This window comes from Heteronotia binoei, chromosome 21 (genome assembly GCF_032191835.1).
Source record: "Heteronotia binoei isolate CCM8104 ecotype False Entrance Well chromosome 21, APGP_CSIRO_Hbin_v1, whole genome shotgun sequence".
Taxonomy (NCBI): domain Eukaryota; kingdom Metazoa; phylum Chordata; class Lepidosauria; order Squamata; family Gekkonidae; genus Heteronotia; species Heteronotia binoei.
In genome coordinates, this window is record NC_083243.1 from 186,110,745 (window position 1) to 186,128,844 (window position 18,100).

At 40.0% G+C, this 18,100-nt stretch overlaps 1 protein-coding gene across 1 annotated transcript in view; it reads left to right on the forward strand.

The window, feature by feature from the left end:
- Positions 1-18,100, forward strand: part of PTPN4 (protein tyrosine phosphatase non-receptor type 4) — a 228,114-nt gene that overhangs the window by 78,150 nt on the left and 131,864 nt on the right. Inside the window, exons 4-5 of the mRNA XM_060262449.1 lie at positions 5,561-5,603; positions 5,697-5,775. Coding sequence (XP_060118432.1) covers positions 5,561-5,603; positions 5,697-5,775 — 122 coding nt within the window. The remainder of the gene's footprint in view (positions 1-5,560; positions 5,604-5,696; positions 5,776-18,100) is intronic.

The window sequence follows — 18,100 nt, forward strand, 5'->3', positions numbered from 1 at the left end:
TCTGGCAGAGGTTGTCCTTGAAAGGGCAGCTGCTGTGAGAGCCCTCTCCAGCCCCACCCACCTCACAGGGTGTCTGTTGTGGGGGAGGAAGGTAAAGGAAATTGCGAGCCGCTCTGAGACTCTTCGGAGTGGAGGGCGGGATATAAATCCAATATCTTCTTCTTCATCTTCTTCTTGTCTCCTTTAAAATGGGGAATGTTACAGGGTGAGTTGTATGAAGTAGTCTTAATTGGCCCTCCCAACATCATTGTCTTTCTTGTGCTGCTCTCTTTTGCATAGCAACTTTACTTGTTTATAGTTCATGTTTTACACATTGTTGATGTTAAAGCTGTTTCTTAGACATAGTGAGATAGGGCGCATTAAGGTTTTTCTGCCTTTGGAGTGCTTATTAATATCACTTAAGATAGCGGTTCCCAAGGTGACCAATCTGTTCAGATTTACTTCATACTGTGAGCCAGTTGAGCTGATCCAAGGCTTTTTGGGATCCTAAGCTTGCTGCAGTACATCTTCTACAGCAAGTAGAGGGCAGTAAGACGCTTCAGGGGGCTGGGCAAGAGGTTGGACTACTGAAGGAGCAGAAATAAAACAGAACCCATGCACACAGATGCATCTTTCTATCCTCCTACTCTCCAATCTCCCTCCCCCCCCCCCTTTCAGCTATTGCTGTGAAGTTGCAAGTTGCCTAATGGCTGTTTCCTCCTCATTATTCTCCGAAAGAGGGGCTGAGAATGTGAGAAGTTGGTGAGAAGGAAAGAAAGAGAAGGGTGGAAAGGGCTGACCTGTGATCCACACTTTTGAGACCCAACTCACAAGTTGGGAAGCACTGACTTAAGAAACAGACCGGGTTAAATTTAAGAGGTCATCTTGTCATTCTGGGTAGATACACACATGTGTCTAAAAGGTCTGTACAAGGGGTGATGAACTACATAATGAACACATCAAGCTGATTTTTAGTTATTCAGACAGTTGCTTCCACCTAGCGCAGTATTGTCTGTCTGAGCGGCATTAGCTTTACACGGTCTCAGTCTGGAGTAAAAAGATAAAGAATTCTGAGGGGAAAATCCCCCTCCCCTTTTATTAAAGAGGGCTTTAAAAATAAATTCCGTTAGAAAAATAGAGAAACATTGGGAAGGAAAACTGAAAAACCTCACGTAAAACCTGTTTTTCCTTTGGAGTGAGTGCAGTGCTTTTTGATATGACCTTACTCAAAACATATAGCAAAAATATGCAGGGCGGTCTTAAAGCATTAGATAATTATGTAGGGTCTAAACATTTTATGTTAATGTAGATGCATAAATAGGTTTGGTATGAAATGTAAGTAACACAATGCAGCGAGATACTCAGCAACAGACTGCCTGATAGGGCAGGATAAGCCCCTGGGCCCTGTGGCGAGGCTCACCTGGATGGAGCACAATGGGATCAGGGGACAATAAGGTGAGATAGGGCAGCTTTAGCTACCCCAGGGGAGCTTAAAAGGTGTGGAGGCCATGAACAAGCCTGGGCGGGAGTACAATGGCTCTCTGGGCTCAGGCAGATTCAGGCAGTGAGTGCCTGGAGAGAGCAGAGATCAGAGAAGAGGAGGAAGGGTCAGGTGTGAAGCTAGAGCTATGGAAAGAAAGGAAGGGGAATGGGAGGAGTCTAGCAGGAGAAGGAGGAAGAAGGAGGCAGGCTGCAGCATCAGGGCTCTTCTGCTATGTTATGCAGTGTAACCCTGAAATGGGTGGAGTTAACCACACCTTCAGGTGTATGGATTGGTGAATAAAGTAAGCTGCATAAGAAAATAGTGACTGGAACATGATTAATACCCTTAAGATCACTGGGGTTTTTGATGGATTGCTTACACCTTTTAAAGTTATGATTAGTAAAAAAAAAATTCAAAATATATGGTCTCTTCTATTGATAGGATGCTTGTTATGTCTACACACACAGGCATTTTACCATCTCAAAGAAAATGGAATTTGGTTTTGGGGATAAATCTTCCTGAATCTAATGGAATACGAATTTGGAATTCCCCCTCAAATAAATCTAAGATGTGTAATATTTCGTTTCATTGTTACTGGTTGCTTTCCAGTTGGCACTTTTCACCTCACAATGTTCATCTGACGAATAAAACTTTCAACCCAAAATGTTGGAAGCAGTGCAATCAGGGACTGATTTCCATAACTGATGGGAATGCAATGTTATTCAAACTTTTTGGAAAGAAGTTCATAAAATGATTTGTGAACTTGTGAATTTTTCTCTTCCATATTATCTGGAATGTCTTCTGCTAGATTTTTTGACAGACTTACGGCATCCAAAACAACAAAAGATTTTCATTTCAACCTTAGTGGCTGCGGCTAAATTGGCTGTTGTGATAAAAAACAGAAGTCCCCCTTGGGTCGCACACTCCACAACTGGCAAGCAAATTTGTGAAAGCAACATATTATGGGGAAGATTATGACTAATCCCTTTTTTTCGGACTCTTCCTTAGTGTGGGGACATTTTGATTATGAGGAAACTTGGGAACTGATTATACAATATGTCACAGACAAGAAAGTTATCCCTTCCACTCAGTATATTGGTGTGGCATTACATTTTTTTAAATGAGTTGGGAGTACTGCATAAATTACTGAATTATCTCATTTTAGTTAGTTGGCTTTTTGATGAAAATGATTTTAATCCAAATGGTATTTTGATGTTATGATATATATATATATATATTTATTTATTTTATTTTATTTTGAAATGGAAATAATGACTGCACTGTAGATTTCAAGATCATGCAACTCCAGGGATGATATTCCCCTACCCCCAAAGGGCACTACACATGTACATTACGATTTATTCCCAGATTCTTTTTTTTTCTAGTTAAAAACAAACAAACTGGGAGAAAAAATGTTTTTCTCATAGTTTCAAAATTTCTGGAAATTTATCTCTCTGGGGATAGAAGTGCTAGTGGGACAATTCTTGAAACTTGTTGTCATTGCAGTGATTCAGCATTTATGTAACTTGCCAGCTGAACTCCAGATGAATGCAGACAACCTGCTTCCACATGGGAACTGCAGAGAAGTCTGCTGCTTTTTAAATGTGTGCTCTGTAATATAGATGGCTGTAGCTATTATAGTAACGTGGTTGTCCATGTGGTTGAATACTGCTTGATCATGATTAAACTATTCTAGAAACTATGCTCTGTTTTCTTCTTGGAGAAATGTCGACTGTGGGGTGACATGATAGAGGTTTACAAGATAATGCATGGGATGGAGAAAGTAGAGAAAGAAGTCCTTTTCTCCCGAACTGAGCCGCCCTGAGCCTGCCTTTGGCGGGGGAGGGCGGGATATAAAAATAAACTTACTTTACTTTACAATACAAGAACTCATGGGCATTCGATGAAATTGCTGAGCAGTCGGGTTAAAACAGATAAAAGGAAGTAGTTCTTCACCCAAAGGTTGATTAACTTGTGGAATTCACTGCCACAGGAGGTGGTGGCGGCCACAAGCATTGCCACCTTCAAGAGTGGTTTAGATAAAAATATGGAGCAGAGGTCCATCAGTGGCTATTAGCCACAGTGTGTGTGTGTGCGTGTGTGTGTGTGTGTGTGTGTGTGTATATATATATATATATATATATATATATATATACACACATATATATATTGGCCACTGTGTGACACAGAGTGTTGGACTGGAGGGGCCATTGGCCTGATCCAACATGGCTTCTCTTATGTTCTTATGTGACACAGAGTGTTGGACTGGATGGGCCATTGGCCTGATCCAACATGGCTTCTCTTATGTTCTTCTGTTAGTTAAATTTCCCATTGAAATTTTTAATCCAAAAAACTCCCTTTTCCTCAATGAGCTTCGTCATTTGTTTTTTTTCCTCAATGTATTCTGTCCCTATTTTGCAGAATAAACAAGTCCCCTTGCTTTGTCTCCCCGCCCCCCCCCCCCCCCAAAAAAGTTAGTAATTTCACACTTGAAGGACATGGGTTTTAACATCTCAAATAAAGTGTGTTTTTCTTTGTATGTGTTAATATAACATTTTCGTTGTGTAGACCTGGTTGCTGACATGTATGTCAAATGCTTACGAACTGGGAGGAAGAACCCGTTTTGCACCTTTGAGCTTCTGACTGTTCCGTCAAGTATACTGGTAGTCTGGTTAATGGTATATGTTTGTTGTTTTTCAAAAAGTAGTCCTACTGATTGTGCCCTAGCTGAGATGATGGGTGCTTGGTGGTGATGCTTTTTTTTTTGTTCAGCGTGCAAAGTCTGGAAGTCAGTGGCCTAGAAAGCAATCCTTGAATGCTGTGCATATGGCCAGTAACCCTTTGGCTTATAGTTCATGCTGACAGCTGTGTGTTCTAAGGCAGAAACGTGCGAGCTAGTTGCCTAAAGGAAATAAGACTATTTCAGTAGGATGCACGTGTCGTATTTAAATTATTTGTAGTTAACAGACTACAAATCTCTAAAAGGTGAAATCTTGCAGTGGGTCTCTAATTGAACCTTGTCTGCCCCTCTGTATAATTTATATTGTCTTGCTGTGTTCTCCCTCTCAGGGATGAGTATTGATGAAGCAATCTTTCAGGACACTGTAGGTTTCCCCCTAAATCATTACTATGATGTAGATTAATAATTCTTGATCCTATAAAATGTTAAGAGCTGCTCTGGCATCTGTGCTTTGCTTTCCTCTGTGACTTGCCAGTATTTTCTAGTTGAAGCACTTTCAAAACAAAACTATACCGCTTAATCCAGAGAGTAAAACTAGTCGGGAAAAACAGTAGGATGGTGAGATGAGGAAGAGCTGGAATAAGACAGCTATTAGATATGATAGACTCCTTATTCGAACCCATTTTAATTAACCATAGTACCTGGAGTGATCTCACCTTACAGAGTTCTCTGTATACTTCCTCTAGTGTTGAATTTAATTGCTGTAGTGTTTAGAGCTCATAGTTTCAGCTCAGATCTCTCTTTTAGAAAAGAGAGAGATCAGTGCAGCTACAGTCCAGAAAACATGATTTTCTTCTGCTTGAAAAGTCAACTCAGGTTGCCTGTACATGCTGCTGTCATTAAGCATAGCAGGGACCTAAGTCCTATAGATTTTAACCTGGAGAAAATGGTATTCTGTAAAGGTAAACTTCAGTATGCTTATTGTTCTTTCTACCAGCAATGTACATTGTTATAACAGTCCCTCAAAGTATAGTTTTTGTAATTCCAGTTACAAATGATGAAACAGGTTAATTGCTCCAGAGCCTGCCTGGTATATCCCATAGTGTGTCTACTCTGCATAGTTGGTTACACACACATTTGCATGCACACACAGAGAGCAAGTTACTACCTGCCTTTAAACACCTCCTTTCCTGGTCTTGGAGCTGATGCCATAGGCTCACTTGTGCTGGCTGTTGGGAAAAATCATTTTAAGTATCTGGCAACTAGGTGGTACTTTCTGGGACTATCATTTTTAGTTCTTAGTGTTGTCACAGGTATTGATTTCTTACACACTGCAAACATGCTGATGACTTCAAGTGTTTGTTTGACTTAATGTGGGAGGGAAAGCACATAATTATTTTATCTTTTCTTTTCCACAGAGATGGCTGGATCCAAATAAGCCTATCAGGAAACAGTTGAAGAGTGAGCAAACGTATTTTATTTATTTTGAATAAAAATGCTTTTCTAATTTAGGATAGAAAAATAATCTAAACTGATGGTTTTATTTAATTTTAGGAGGATCTCCTCACAGTTTAAACTTCAGAGTCAAGTTTTTTGTGAGTGATCCTAATAAGCTGCAAGAAGAATACACACGGTATCAATCTCTCTCTTTGAAATAATCTACATTGATGTAAATAATGTTCTTACACAGGTTGCACCTTAGCTGGTATAAAATGCATGTACATTAGATTGTATCTGAAGACCTGAAAGATTTTTTATTGCCATAGAAGATAAGAGACTTAGCTTTGCTTCAGTACTTTCAGTGTTTAGCAGAAATGCACAAAATGTTGAATTGTCTTACTTTTAAAATTTTATATTGACTGCTATCATATTCTCACCTACCTACCATTCTGTCTCCAAATCTTATGTTGTATCCTATCAAAAATACCATTTTGTAAAATGGCAAGTAAATTATTTTAGAAACAAGGCTTCTCTTCCTTAATGTATTACTAATTGAAAATTATATCCTTACACTTGACTTCGTTCTCTAACAGTATACTAAGACCTCATGTGACTAACATCACGTTAAAAGGGTTTTTTTTATGAAATGCTTCTTTTACCCACCCTACTGGTGAGGTAAGAGCACAGTTTTGCTAAAGCTTCTTTATTCCTAACTTGTTTTTCATATTCTTTAGTGAAAAAGTAGGTTACGATATCTGTTGTACATGAAAGAAAGTTAGAGTCCAGTAGCATCTTTAAGACCAACGAAATTTTATTCAGGCTGTGAGCTTTTGTGCGCATGCATATTTGTCAAACAGGATGGAATCAGACTTGCCTGTCCATATATTTATAAGGCAGAGGTTGAACATCAAATTGGCATACAAGTATACAATAGAGTGAAATGTTTTAACACACGCAAACAGAAATAACAAGCTAAGTTCATAAAGTCGTTATAGCTTAGATTCAATTCTAAGGAGAAAACAGGCAGATAAATGTCTCAGAGTGTTAAGAATGTTAAGAGTGATTATATGACCCTGTTATCACGTCCCCTCTCAAGTGTGGGGGTAACTGATAGTATCTTTTTCTTAGCTGTGATGTTGGTGTTGTCTCCTCTGTTGCCAGACAAGAGGACTGCATACCAAAATACCATTCTGATTCACTGCATTGCAATTACAATCAGTATTATGCAATTTCGGATAAGAAATACACTAAAATAAAGAGGTATAGCCCTTTTTGGTGAGAAGACAGATGTAAGGACTGAATGACTTTAGCATATGTAGTGAGATAAAAACCAATATCCCTGTTGAGCTCTGGAAAGGCGTTCTAAGTATTGTAATAATTTGTAATTCAGCAATGTCTCTTTCCATTCTGTTTTTGAAGTTCCTGCTTTACTGCAAACAGGGATACTGACTGTAATTGTAATGCAGTGAGTCAGAATGGTATTTTGGTATGCAGCTCTATGGTCTGGCAACAGAGGAGACAACACCAACATCACAGCTAAGAAAAAGATACTATCCGTTTACCTTCCACACTTGAGAAGGGGGCGTGATAACAGGGTCTCATTATCTCATTACATATACTAACCCATCTTCCACTATATTTTAATGTATTCTTTTTTTCTAATGGCGAACTAGAATGATGTTTATATGAGTGTTACATGTTTAAATTAAACCTCTGAGAAACTAATGCCCTCATTTTAAACCCAGAGCTAACATTACAACAGACTCTTATTTATTGCACATCACACCTAATGACTGACATAGATATCAATCTGCTATTCTGACTTTTATTGCCTCCTTGTTGTTGCAGCCCAGTCAACACAAACTAACAAACACCAGACCCCAAATTGTGATTCTTTTAATGTGCTAAAAATATTTCCATTATTTTGCATATTAATTCACTGCCCACATTCTCTAAATTTAGGACTGTTTGCCATTCCATTCTATTGTCTGATGAAGTGTGCTTTTAGCACACGAAAGCTTACATTCTGAATAAAACTTTGTTGGTCTTAAAGGTGCAACTTGACTCCTGCTTTGTTCTACTGCTTTAGACCAACATGGCTGCCAACCTGGATCTAGGGTCATATAATCACTCTCACCATTTTTAATACTCTGAGGCATTTGTTTGCCTGTTTTCTCCTGGAATTGAATCTAAACTGTAATGACATTATGAACTTAGCTTGTTATTTCTATTTGCATCTGTTAAAGCATTTTATTATATTGTATGCTAATTTGCTGTTCAGCCTCTACCATAGATAGACAGACAGACAGACAGACAGACAGACAGACAGACAGACAGACAGACAGACAGACAGACAGACAGACAGACAGATAGATAGATAGATAGATAGATAGATAGATAGATAGATAGATAGATAGATAGATAGATAGATAGATGATGGATGGATGGATGGATGGATGGATGGATGGATGGATGGATGGATGGATGGAGAGAGAGAGAGAGGCAAGTCTGATTCCATCCTGTTTGACATGATGTACATGTACATGATAGCTCACAGCCTGAATAATACTTAAAGGTGCTATTGGACTCTTATCTTTTCCACATTGCTTCAGACCAACATGGCTACCCACCTGGACTTTGCTTAACTAACAGTCATCTGCAAAATTAGCTTTAAAGTCTATAAAACTGCATATTAGGCATGAGCTTGAACTCCCCAGGAAACAAATGAAACTGCATTTTAAAACTTCCCATTTTTGGTAGTAATTTAGTTTTGATAACTGAGTCTTCTGCATCAGTTCCATTGATTGTATCAACAGTGATTTGCAGAGTTTAAGTTCTCTGTCACACAGAGATTAATAGATTCCTTAAATATTGTCATTGTGGTGGTGATGTTGATTACTTTATTTCTCAGGTGCCAATTATAAGTACATGATGAGACATTTTTTAAAACCTACAGTTAAGCCATATACATTTTGTGACCGTTCTTTTTAAATTAGGGCAATCAGCATTTTGAAGCAAGAATTTAATGTTGTGGGTCAACTTTATCTCAACTGTCAGAATAAACCTGCATGAAGAGATTCATTGTGGGATTTTTCCCAGGGCCTTACAATGCCTCAAGGCAGCATTTTGTACAAGAAAACCATAGTACTTTTTCGGTATGTGCAGTGTGAGGACACTTGTTAAGAGCAGCACCAGAGGGTTAAAAAACTACAAGGACCTTATTGTGGCTCTCTGTAAGCTATTGTTCCAACAGAGAATGACTTTTAGTAACAGTGCCATGTCAGTTGAAATTGTAAAGATTTCTCTAATGAGTCTGAAGGTCATCTGTTGTGCTATTACCTTTTATTTGGACTGTTAATCTGTCACAAGGTTATCATTCTAGTTTTGATTCAGGACTATTTTCTCTAAAACGTTTATCCCCTCAAAAAGAGAAAGAAAAAAATTGCAGTCCTGTGGTTTGTATATTATACCATGTTTATTTCTACAGTCTGAAGTGGGGAAGGACAATTTTGGAAGTTTTCCCTTCCCCTACAGCACAGCCCTTCAAAATTGAGGAGAGGGACTCAGTAGACCACAGCAGAAGGCAGATAAAGGAAGGTGTTTCTTTGCAAGTAGGTCTCACTGGATGCAAACGAGTAAAGCCCAGAATTGCTTTACTGGATACTTAAAAGCATGTTCTTTGTGTAGTGACAATATTATGGACTCATTAAACAGTTCATATTGAAGAGTCTGAAGTGGAATTTCAGAGCTCTACATTTCAGAGAGCTCTGAGAGAGAGCAGATAAGAAGTGCTATAAGGGTGAGGTTTGGCTTTCTAAACAGCTGGGGAAGTTGCTGAGAATTTCTGAGTTTGTGTGACTGTGTGATTGCTGAAAATTCTGAGTTTGTGGTTGCTGGGGAACTGCTGTTTGTTTGGTTTGAGTGGGCTGAAGGTGATTGTTGCTGATTGATTAGGAGCAGCTGTGTTCCTGGGACAGACTGAGGCCCCATCCTCTTTGCAGTATTAAGCTGCGCCTTGCCAGAGGCGCGAGCCAAAGGGTGAGAGCTAAAGGGCTCTTGGCCTGTGGCTCTTAGCCTGGAAGCTCTGTAAGGACCAGGAACCCGGATGCGTATTTTCCTTCTGTTCCCAATAAGGTAAGCAGACCCTCCAGAAGGAGAGTCACATAAATGCAACAGGATATAAAAGGGGACTGTATATTTTTAAAAAGCTATCATGAAGGTAGAATGCCAGCAGGGAGGCTGGGGGCTTTCCAGTGTTTTGCACTGAGTGTCACATATATGACTATCTGCCCACAGGACAGAAGTCTTGAGTGTGTGCTCGATGCAAGGAGCTCCTGGTCCTCAGGGAACAAGTTCATACCCTTGAGGCCGAGGTGACTGACCTGGAGAAGCAGAGACAGTCAGTTAGGCACTCGGAGAAGACTCTCGGGGATGTGTTAGATGAGCTCCACTCTGAACATGGCAGTCCCATTGCTGCCAGGGAGCATGAGGGTCAAGAAAGAACAGGGCACCATGCTGAGGATAAGGGGAATGCGCTCTCAGAAGGGACCTTCAGTTGGTGAGTGGGTATCCTTTCGTGCCAAGGAACCATCCCTGGCCAGGGAAAGGGGGGGGTCTTGGTAGTTGGTGATTCGATCCTTAGGCAAATAGACATCTGGGTGGCAAAACAGTGTACTGACCGTATGGTGACTTGCCTGCCTGGTGTGAAGGTAGCGGACATTATGCGTGTTGTAGATAGGCTGATAGACAGTGCTGGGGAGGAGGCAGTGGTTGTGGTGCATGTTGGCACCAATGATGTGGGGAAATGCAGTTGTGAGGTCCTGGAGGAAAAATTTAGGCTGCTAGGCAGGAGACTTAAGGCCAGGACCTCCAAGGTACATGTGCAGGGCTGGAGAGACAAGCACAAATTAGAAGTCTCAATGTGTGGATGAGATGATGGTGTAGGGAGGAAGGGTTTAAGTTTGTTAGGCACTGGGATGTTTTCTGGAACAAGCTGGAGCTGTACAAAAGAGACGGTCTCCACTTGTCCCCAGATGGAACCAGGCTGCTGGCGTTTAAAATCAGAAAGGTGGCAGAGCAGTTTTTAAACTAAATCTTGGGAGAAAGCCAACAGGAGATGAAATGTCTCTGGTTTGGGAGGACTCATCTCAAAGAGATGAAGGGGTAGCTGTTACTTTTCTACTGGGTAATGGATCAGAGTGGTCCACTGAGATGGTGACAAACTGTATGGACTGTCTGCCAAAGTCTCGAGACAGCAGGAGGAAGATTGCAAGCTTAACTTGCCTGGGAAATTATAGATGTTTGTATACAAATGCTAGAAGTGTTCAAAGTAAAATTGGTGAGTTGGAATGTTTAGTGTTGGGGGAAAACATAGACATTGTGGGAATTTCAGAAACTTGGTGGAATGAGGAGATTCAGTGGGACACGGTGATTCCTGGATATAAGTTACTGTATTTTTCGGACCATAAGACGCACTCCCCCCCCCAAAAAAAAGTGGGGGGGAAAGTGTGTGTGTCTTATGGTCCGAAAGTACGTACCTTCCGGGGGGGGCGGGCGATCCGCTGCCTCTTCCTCTGATCCGGCGCTTCCCCCGCACCTGCCTGCCTAGCTCCATCTTCTTCAGGCAAGCGCTGGGATCGCTCCACGTGGCCCCACCGCAAACCCAGCACTTTGCAAGCGCCGGCTGCGGAGGGGGCAGCGTGCTTTCTCCTTGCCTGTGTGCCTAGCTTCAGCTGTGATTTTTAAAGTAAGCGCTGGGATCGCTCCCTCTGCCCTCCGATCCCAGCGCTTGCTTTAAACATCACAGCTGAAGCTAGGCACACAGGCAAGGAGGAAGCACGCTGCCCTCTCCATAGCCGGCACTCACAAAGCGCTGGGTTTGTGGAGGGGGCGGGTGCTTCCTCCTTGCCTGTGTGCCTGGCTTCAGCTGTGATGTTTAAAGCAAGCGCTGGGATTGGAGGGGGGAGGGAGCAATCCCAGCGCTTGCTTTAAACATCACAGCTGAAGCTAGGCACACAGGCAAGGAGGAAGCACGCTGCCCCCTCCGCAGCCGGCGCTTGCGAAGCGCTGGGTTTGCGGTGGGGCCACGTGGAGCGATCCCAGCGCTTGCCTGAAGACGATGGAGTCAGGCGCAGGGGAAGCGCCGGATCAGAGGAAGAGGCAGTGGATCGCCCCCCAGGAGGAAGGTGCGTCCTATCCTCCGGAGCGCCTTATGGTGCGAAAAATACGATATATTGGAAGGATAGAGAGGGAAGGGTTGGAGGTGGGGTTGCTTTTTATGTCAGAGAGGGTGTACAGTGCAGTAAAACTGAGGTCAGAGAATTAGATTCTCTTCTACAAATGCTTTGGGTCGAAATAGAGGGCACAAAAGGAAATTTAATATGGGAGTTTGTTATTGCCCACCAAATAAAAAGATAGAGGACAATTATAATATGATGGAAGATACAGGCTAAATGTAAAAACTGTGTCGTAATAAGTAATATTAACTACCTGCAGATTGATTGGGTCAAGAAGTGTTCAGGTCGAGAGAAAGAGATTGAGTTTGTAGATGTTCTCAATGACTGTGCTATGGAGCAGATGGTCTCAGAACCTACCAGGGGTGAGGCGATCCTGGAATTGGGCCTAAGTAGTGCCCAAGACTTGGTGAGAGATGTAAAAGTGATTGCACCGCTTGGGAGCAGTGACCATAACGTTATTGATTTCACCATTTGTATAAATAGAGAGTTGCCCCAAAAGACCAGCACAACCACGTTTAACTTTAAAAGGGGTAAATTCTCTCAGATGAGGAGGCATGTGAAGAGGAAACTGAAAAGAAAGGTAAATACAGTCAAAACCCTTGGGGAAGCTTGGAGACTATTTAAAACTACAGTCCTATAAGCTCAGATAAAATATATACCACAAGTTCGGAAAGGCACAAACAGGTATAAGAAAAGGCTTGCGTACTTAACAGACAAAGTAATGGAAGCTGTAAAAGGTAAGAAGGACTCCTTTAAGCAGTGGAAAGCTAGTCCAAGTGAGATTAATAAAAGGGAACACAGGCTGTGGCAAATCATATGCCAGACTGTGATCAGGGAAAAGGGTCTATGAGGAGCATATTGCAAAAAACATAAAAGACCAACAATAAAAATTTCTTCAAATAGAAGCAGGAAACCAACCAGGGAGGCAGTGGGGCCCTTAGATGACCATGGGGTAAAAGGATTACTGAAGGAGGATAGGGAAATGGCTGAAAAGCTGAATGCATTTTTTGCCTCCATCTTTACTGTGGAAGATGAGAAGTGTTTGCCTGCTCCAGAACCACTGGTTTTGGAAGGGGTTTTGAAAGACCTGAGTCAGATTGAGGTGACAAGAGAGGAGGTCCTACAACTGATTGACAAATTAAAAACTAAGAAGTCACCAGGTCCAGATGGCATACATCCAAGAGTTCTGAAAGAACTCAGAGTTGAACATGGATCTCCTGACAAAAATATGTAAATTTTCATTGAAATCTGCCTCCGTTCCTGAGGACTGGAAGGTAGCAAATGTCACCCCCATCTTTAAAAGGGGTTCCAGAGGAGAAGACTTCCTGTTTGGCTGGAAGACAGTCTGCAGCTCCCTAACAGAGGGGGATTTTATTGTCACTGTTCAGGGTATTAAAGACCCCTGATAAGGTCTATGCTCATTAACCCTAGGCAAGGGTTAACCCAAGACGACTTATCTTCCTTTAATGCTGTTGATATCGAACTGGAGCAGTCAGGGAGCTGACTCCTTCATTTCTTGATGTCCGGCAATGGAATGTCAACCATCGTCTGCAGTGACTCTAAAGTGACTTCGGTCACTTAAGGCTGTCGGAATCCAAGCACGCTAGAAGGACTGATTTTAATTGCAAGAAAATAGCAGCCGGGGGAGTTGAGAACATCTAAAAGGTAGACTCATCATTCTTATCTTCACTCTGAGAGACTTTGAATATAGTTTAAACACTGAGTGGATTAATAACAGACGAAGGCAAAGCATAATTGAATGGAAAAAAAACTTTTACCTTGTTAAGCTGAGCTCTGTGGCTTTGGATGTGAACAACAGCAAAAAAAAAAAAAAAAAACCTTTCAAGATAAGAGTGAAAGTTGGCAATGGGAGGCTGGTGACGCAGAAGAAAGAAAAGAGAGTTGCCGTGTATATATGCCCATAAACTGCAGAACCTAGAATGAACTGAGCTGAGTGGGGGCACAGCAGGAAAAGAATTCAGCTTGGGAAAACTGAACGCCGTAAAAACAATTGCCTTCAAAGATATTTTGGAGAAAGGACATATTGTTGTGAATTTTTGTGGTTGCGGTTTCTTCATGCAGCTCAAAAAACTGCGAGATTAGACACGAGATCAGTCTAAGCTGTGACAGGAAGTGAAACTAAAAGGGGCTGGACAATAAATCAGAGCCTATAAGGACAACAAGAGCTGTGACATCCGACCTTTGAACTAGGAAGGAATTGAGTCCAAGACTCAGATCAAGAAAGACGAAGAGAGACCTCTCTAGGCTGGAACTGTACCATAGAGAAATAACGATTGCCATTTTAAAAGGGAGAAAAACTGTCAAAATTGTTAAAATTCAATATCTTTGCTCAGGAAGAAGGGAGAAAAACGAAACTAGTCTCATCTGAAAGAACTGGCTCTAAGCTATTGGATTGGATGCTAAATTTTATGTGGGGATTTTTTTAAGGTTTGGTGATTTTTTATATGTCAGTAGAAAGAACAACACGTGCAAGAGCCCAATCATTTGACAAGATGCAGGCTCAATTTGACGCTCTGGAGGCAAAAATGTTAAAAGCTATGGACAAATTGCATTTGGCAATAAAAAAAGATATTAAAAAAGAAGTTGGAGACCTTAAGAAGGAGATAGAGAATTTTAAGGAAGAGACTCAAAATAAAGTGAAAGAGGTAGAGATGAAAGTGGATACACAGGCCTCTGCCTTGCTAAAAATTCAAGAAAAGGTCATAATACACGACTGTAAGTTGCTGGAGTCACAAGTGCGTCTAAGAGGGGTACCTGAAAAAGAAGACACAGATTTAAAAGGCTATATGGTGGATATCATCACTGAGTACATAGAAGAAGACCCTGACAGATTTAAGAGTATGTTGGAGGGTGCCTACAGAGTCAACTCAGTTTATGCGAAAAATAAAGGTCTGCCAAGAGACATCGTCATAAGATTAAGATCAAAAGAAGTGGCAGAGAAAATTTTGAGGAAAGGGTACCAAAAAGCCTGGGCAATAGAAGGGAGCAGAGTTAAAATAATGAAAGAGCTACCAAGAGAAGTGATCAGCGATAGGAAAAAGTACAAGAAGCTAACCGATCAGTTGCGTGCAGAGGGCACAAGATATAGATGGATAATACCAGAGGGTCTTGGATTTGAACAAAATGGCAAAAGGATTACAATAAGAAGCGAACAAGAGATGCATAGCTTTTTTGAAGAAAATAAAGAACCAACATCATAATGGAGTACAAATTACTATCTTGGAATATAAATGGACTAAATTCACCACAGAAAAGAAGGAGAACATTTCATTGGATTAAAAAGCAAAAATGTAATATAATTTGTTTACAGGAAGTTCATATACAACGCAAGGACAGTAAATTTTTGTGGAATAGAAATTTGGGGTTGGAATTTTTTTCACTAGCAGAGCAAAAGAAAAGAGGGGTGGTTTTTTACATTAAAGAACAACTTGACCCAAAATTAATCTTTAAAGACAAAGAAGGAAGATACATTGCTGTTGAGGTGACGATAGAGGCGAAAAAAACGTTACTACTAGGACTCTATGCACCCAATGGAGCGAAAGACAAATTCTTTAAAGACATAAATAGACAAATGGACGAAGAGACTTATGACCAGGTATTGATGATGGGTGATTTTAATGGGACAATACAAAATAACCTGGACAGATCAAGTCCAAAGAAGAATGATAAAGAAGGGAAGCTGCCCAATTCTTTCTTTGAGTTGATTAAACAGGAAAATCTAGAAGACATTTGGAGAAAGTTCAACCCTGAGGTAAGAGACTATACATTTTTCTCAGCAAGGCATAATTCTTTTTCCAGAATTGACATGTTGTGGGGTTCCCAAGGCTTGGGCCTCATAACAAAAAAAATTGAGATTCTTCCAAAGGTTTGGGCGGACCATAATCCAATATGCTGGTCAACAAAATTGCAAAGAAAATCAAGAAGATGGAGAATTAATGAGGATTTACTACAAAATAAAGACACTGTATCATTCTTAGAAAAGGAGACTGCAGCATTCTTCCAAATAAATGAAACGGATGATATGGAATATCCAACAGTATGGGACACTTATAAAGCAGTAATGAGGGGTATATTAATTACATTGAATAATAAAGACAAAAGAGCAAGAGAAGAAAGGCTGTCAGCACTGCAAAATGAAATAGATAAAAAAGAAAAGGACTTAAAAAAAAGACCAGGGAAGAAAAAATTAATAAAAGAAATTACGATATTACAATCCCAAGTTAAACATTTGCTGAATAAAGAATTAGAATGGAATTTAAAAAATTTGAAACAGAAATCGTTTGAAAGTGCAAACAAACCTGGTAAATACCTGGCCTGGCAATTAAAAAAAAGGAAAGAAAATAAGACTATAAATAAAATCATGGCAAATGGGAAAACAGTAGTGGATCAAGAAGGAATTAAAAGAGAATTCTTTAAATACTATGCAAATTTATTCAAGGGTGTGAATGTAAGTAAAGAAAAAGTGGAAGAGTATCTACGAAACATTCAGGTGGCACCTTTGACGGAACATATGAAAAAGATATTAAATGACCCAATAGAGAAAATTGAAATAGAAGCAGCAATAAAAGCAATGCAAGAGGGTAAAGCTCCAGGGCCAGATGGATTCACGTCAAAATTTTACAAATCTCTCAAGGATGAATTAACACCCAAACTGTTGAAGTTGTTAAACACGATAAGAGAAGAAGGGAAAATCCCAAAGACCTGGAGGGAAGCTGTAGTCTCTCTGATTCCTAAGGAAGATAAAGATAGCACAAACGTAAAAAATTATAGACCAATCTCATTGTTGAATAATGACTATAAGATCTATACAAGAATTTTAGCAGAGCGACTGAAACAATACCTGACCAACTTTATAAACAAAGACCAAGCGGGATTTCTTCCTAAAAGACAAATAAGGGACAATGTAAGAGCTGTTATTAATGTTGTGGAATACTATGAAAAGCATCCGGAAAAAGAAGTGGCCTTATTTTTTGTTGACGCAGAGAAAGCCTTCGACAACTTAAATTGGGACTTTATGTTTGCGGTAATGGAAAAAATTAATTTAGGGGAACAATTTATAAAAATGACAAGAGCAATATATACAGATCAGCATGCAAAATTGTGTATAAATGCAGACCTTACCAAAGAATTGAAAGTGAGTAAAGGAACAAGGCAAGGATGCCCGCTATCACCATTGTTGTTTATAATGACTCTTGAAATTTTGTTACAACAAATTCAAAAAGATGAAAAAATAGAAGGTCTAAAAATTAGAAGATTCTCTTATAAATATAAAGCTTTTGCAGATGATATAGTGTTCATAATGGAGAATCCGGTTCAAGTGTCACCACTGCTGTTAGCTAAGATAAAAGAATACGGAGAACTAGCAGGATTATACATAAATAAGGAGAAATCGAAATTCCTCTGTAAAAACATGCAACCAAATAAAACAAACGAACTACAAAAGGTGACAGGTTGTGAAGTCACAACCAAAGTTAGGTACCTTGGAATAGAGATAACAATGAAGAACATTGATTTATACAAAAACAATTATGAAAAACTGTGGTGTAAGATGGACAAAGATTTGATGAAATGGAATAAACTCAACTTGTCCTTACTGGGCAGGATAGCTGCAATCAAAATGAATATTTTGCCAAGGATAATGTATTTGTTTCAAACCATCCCGATTGTAAAAGAAGCAAAACAATTCAACAAATGGCAAAGGAAAATCTCTGATTTCATTTGGGCCGGAAAGAAACCAAGGATAAAGATGAAGATCTTAACGGATGCCAAAGAGAGAGGAGGTTTTCAACTTCCCGATCTAAGACTATACCACGATGCAGTTTGTTTGACATGGATAAAAGATTGGATAATGCTGTTAGATAAAAAACCTTTGTGGTTAGAAGCTCACGGAAATAGATTCGGCTGGCATGCATACATGTACTATGGGAAGAATAAAATGGATGGTTTTTTCTCTCACCACTATGTCAGAAATACATTACTAAATACTTGGATAAAATACAAGAAATACGGGGACGAGAGAAAACCATTATGGATAGTGCCAGCAGAAGTAATAAAAATAACAGCTGATTCTGAAGAAAAAAGAGAAATGTCATATAACCAACTGCTTAAGATTCAAGGAGACAAAATTGAATTAAAAACCTCAGAAGAGCTAAATAACAATTATGATTGGTTTCAAATGCAACAAATTAAAAGTTTGATGGAAAATGACATAAAATCAGAGGGGATTAGACGAGAACAAACAGAACTGGAAAGAGTCCTGTT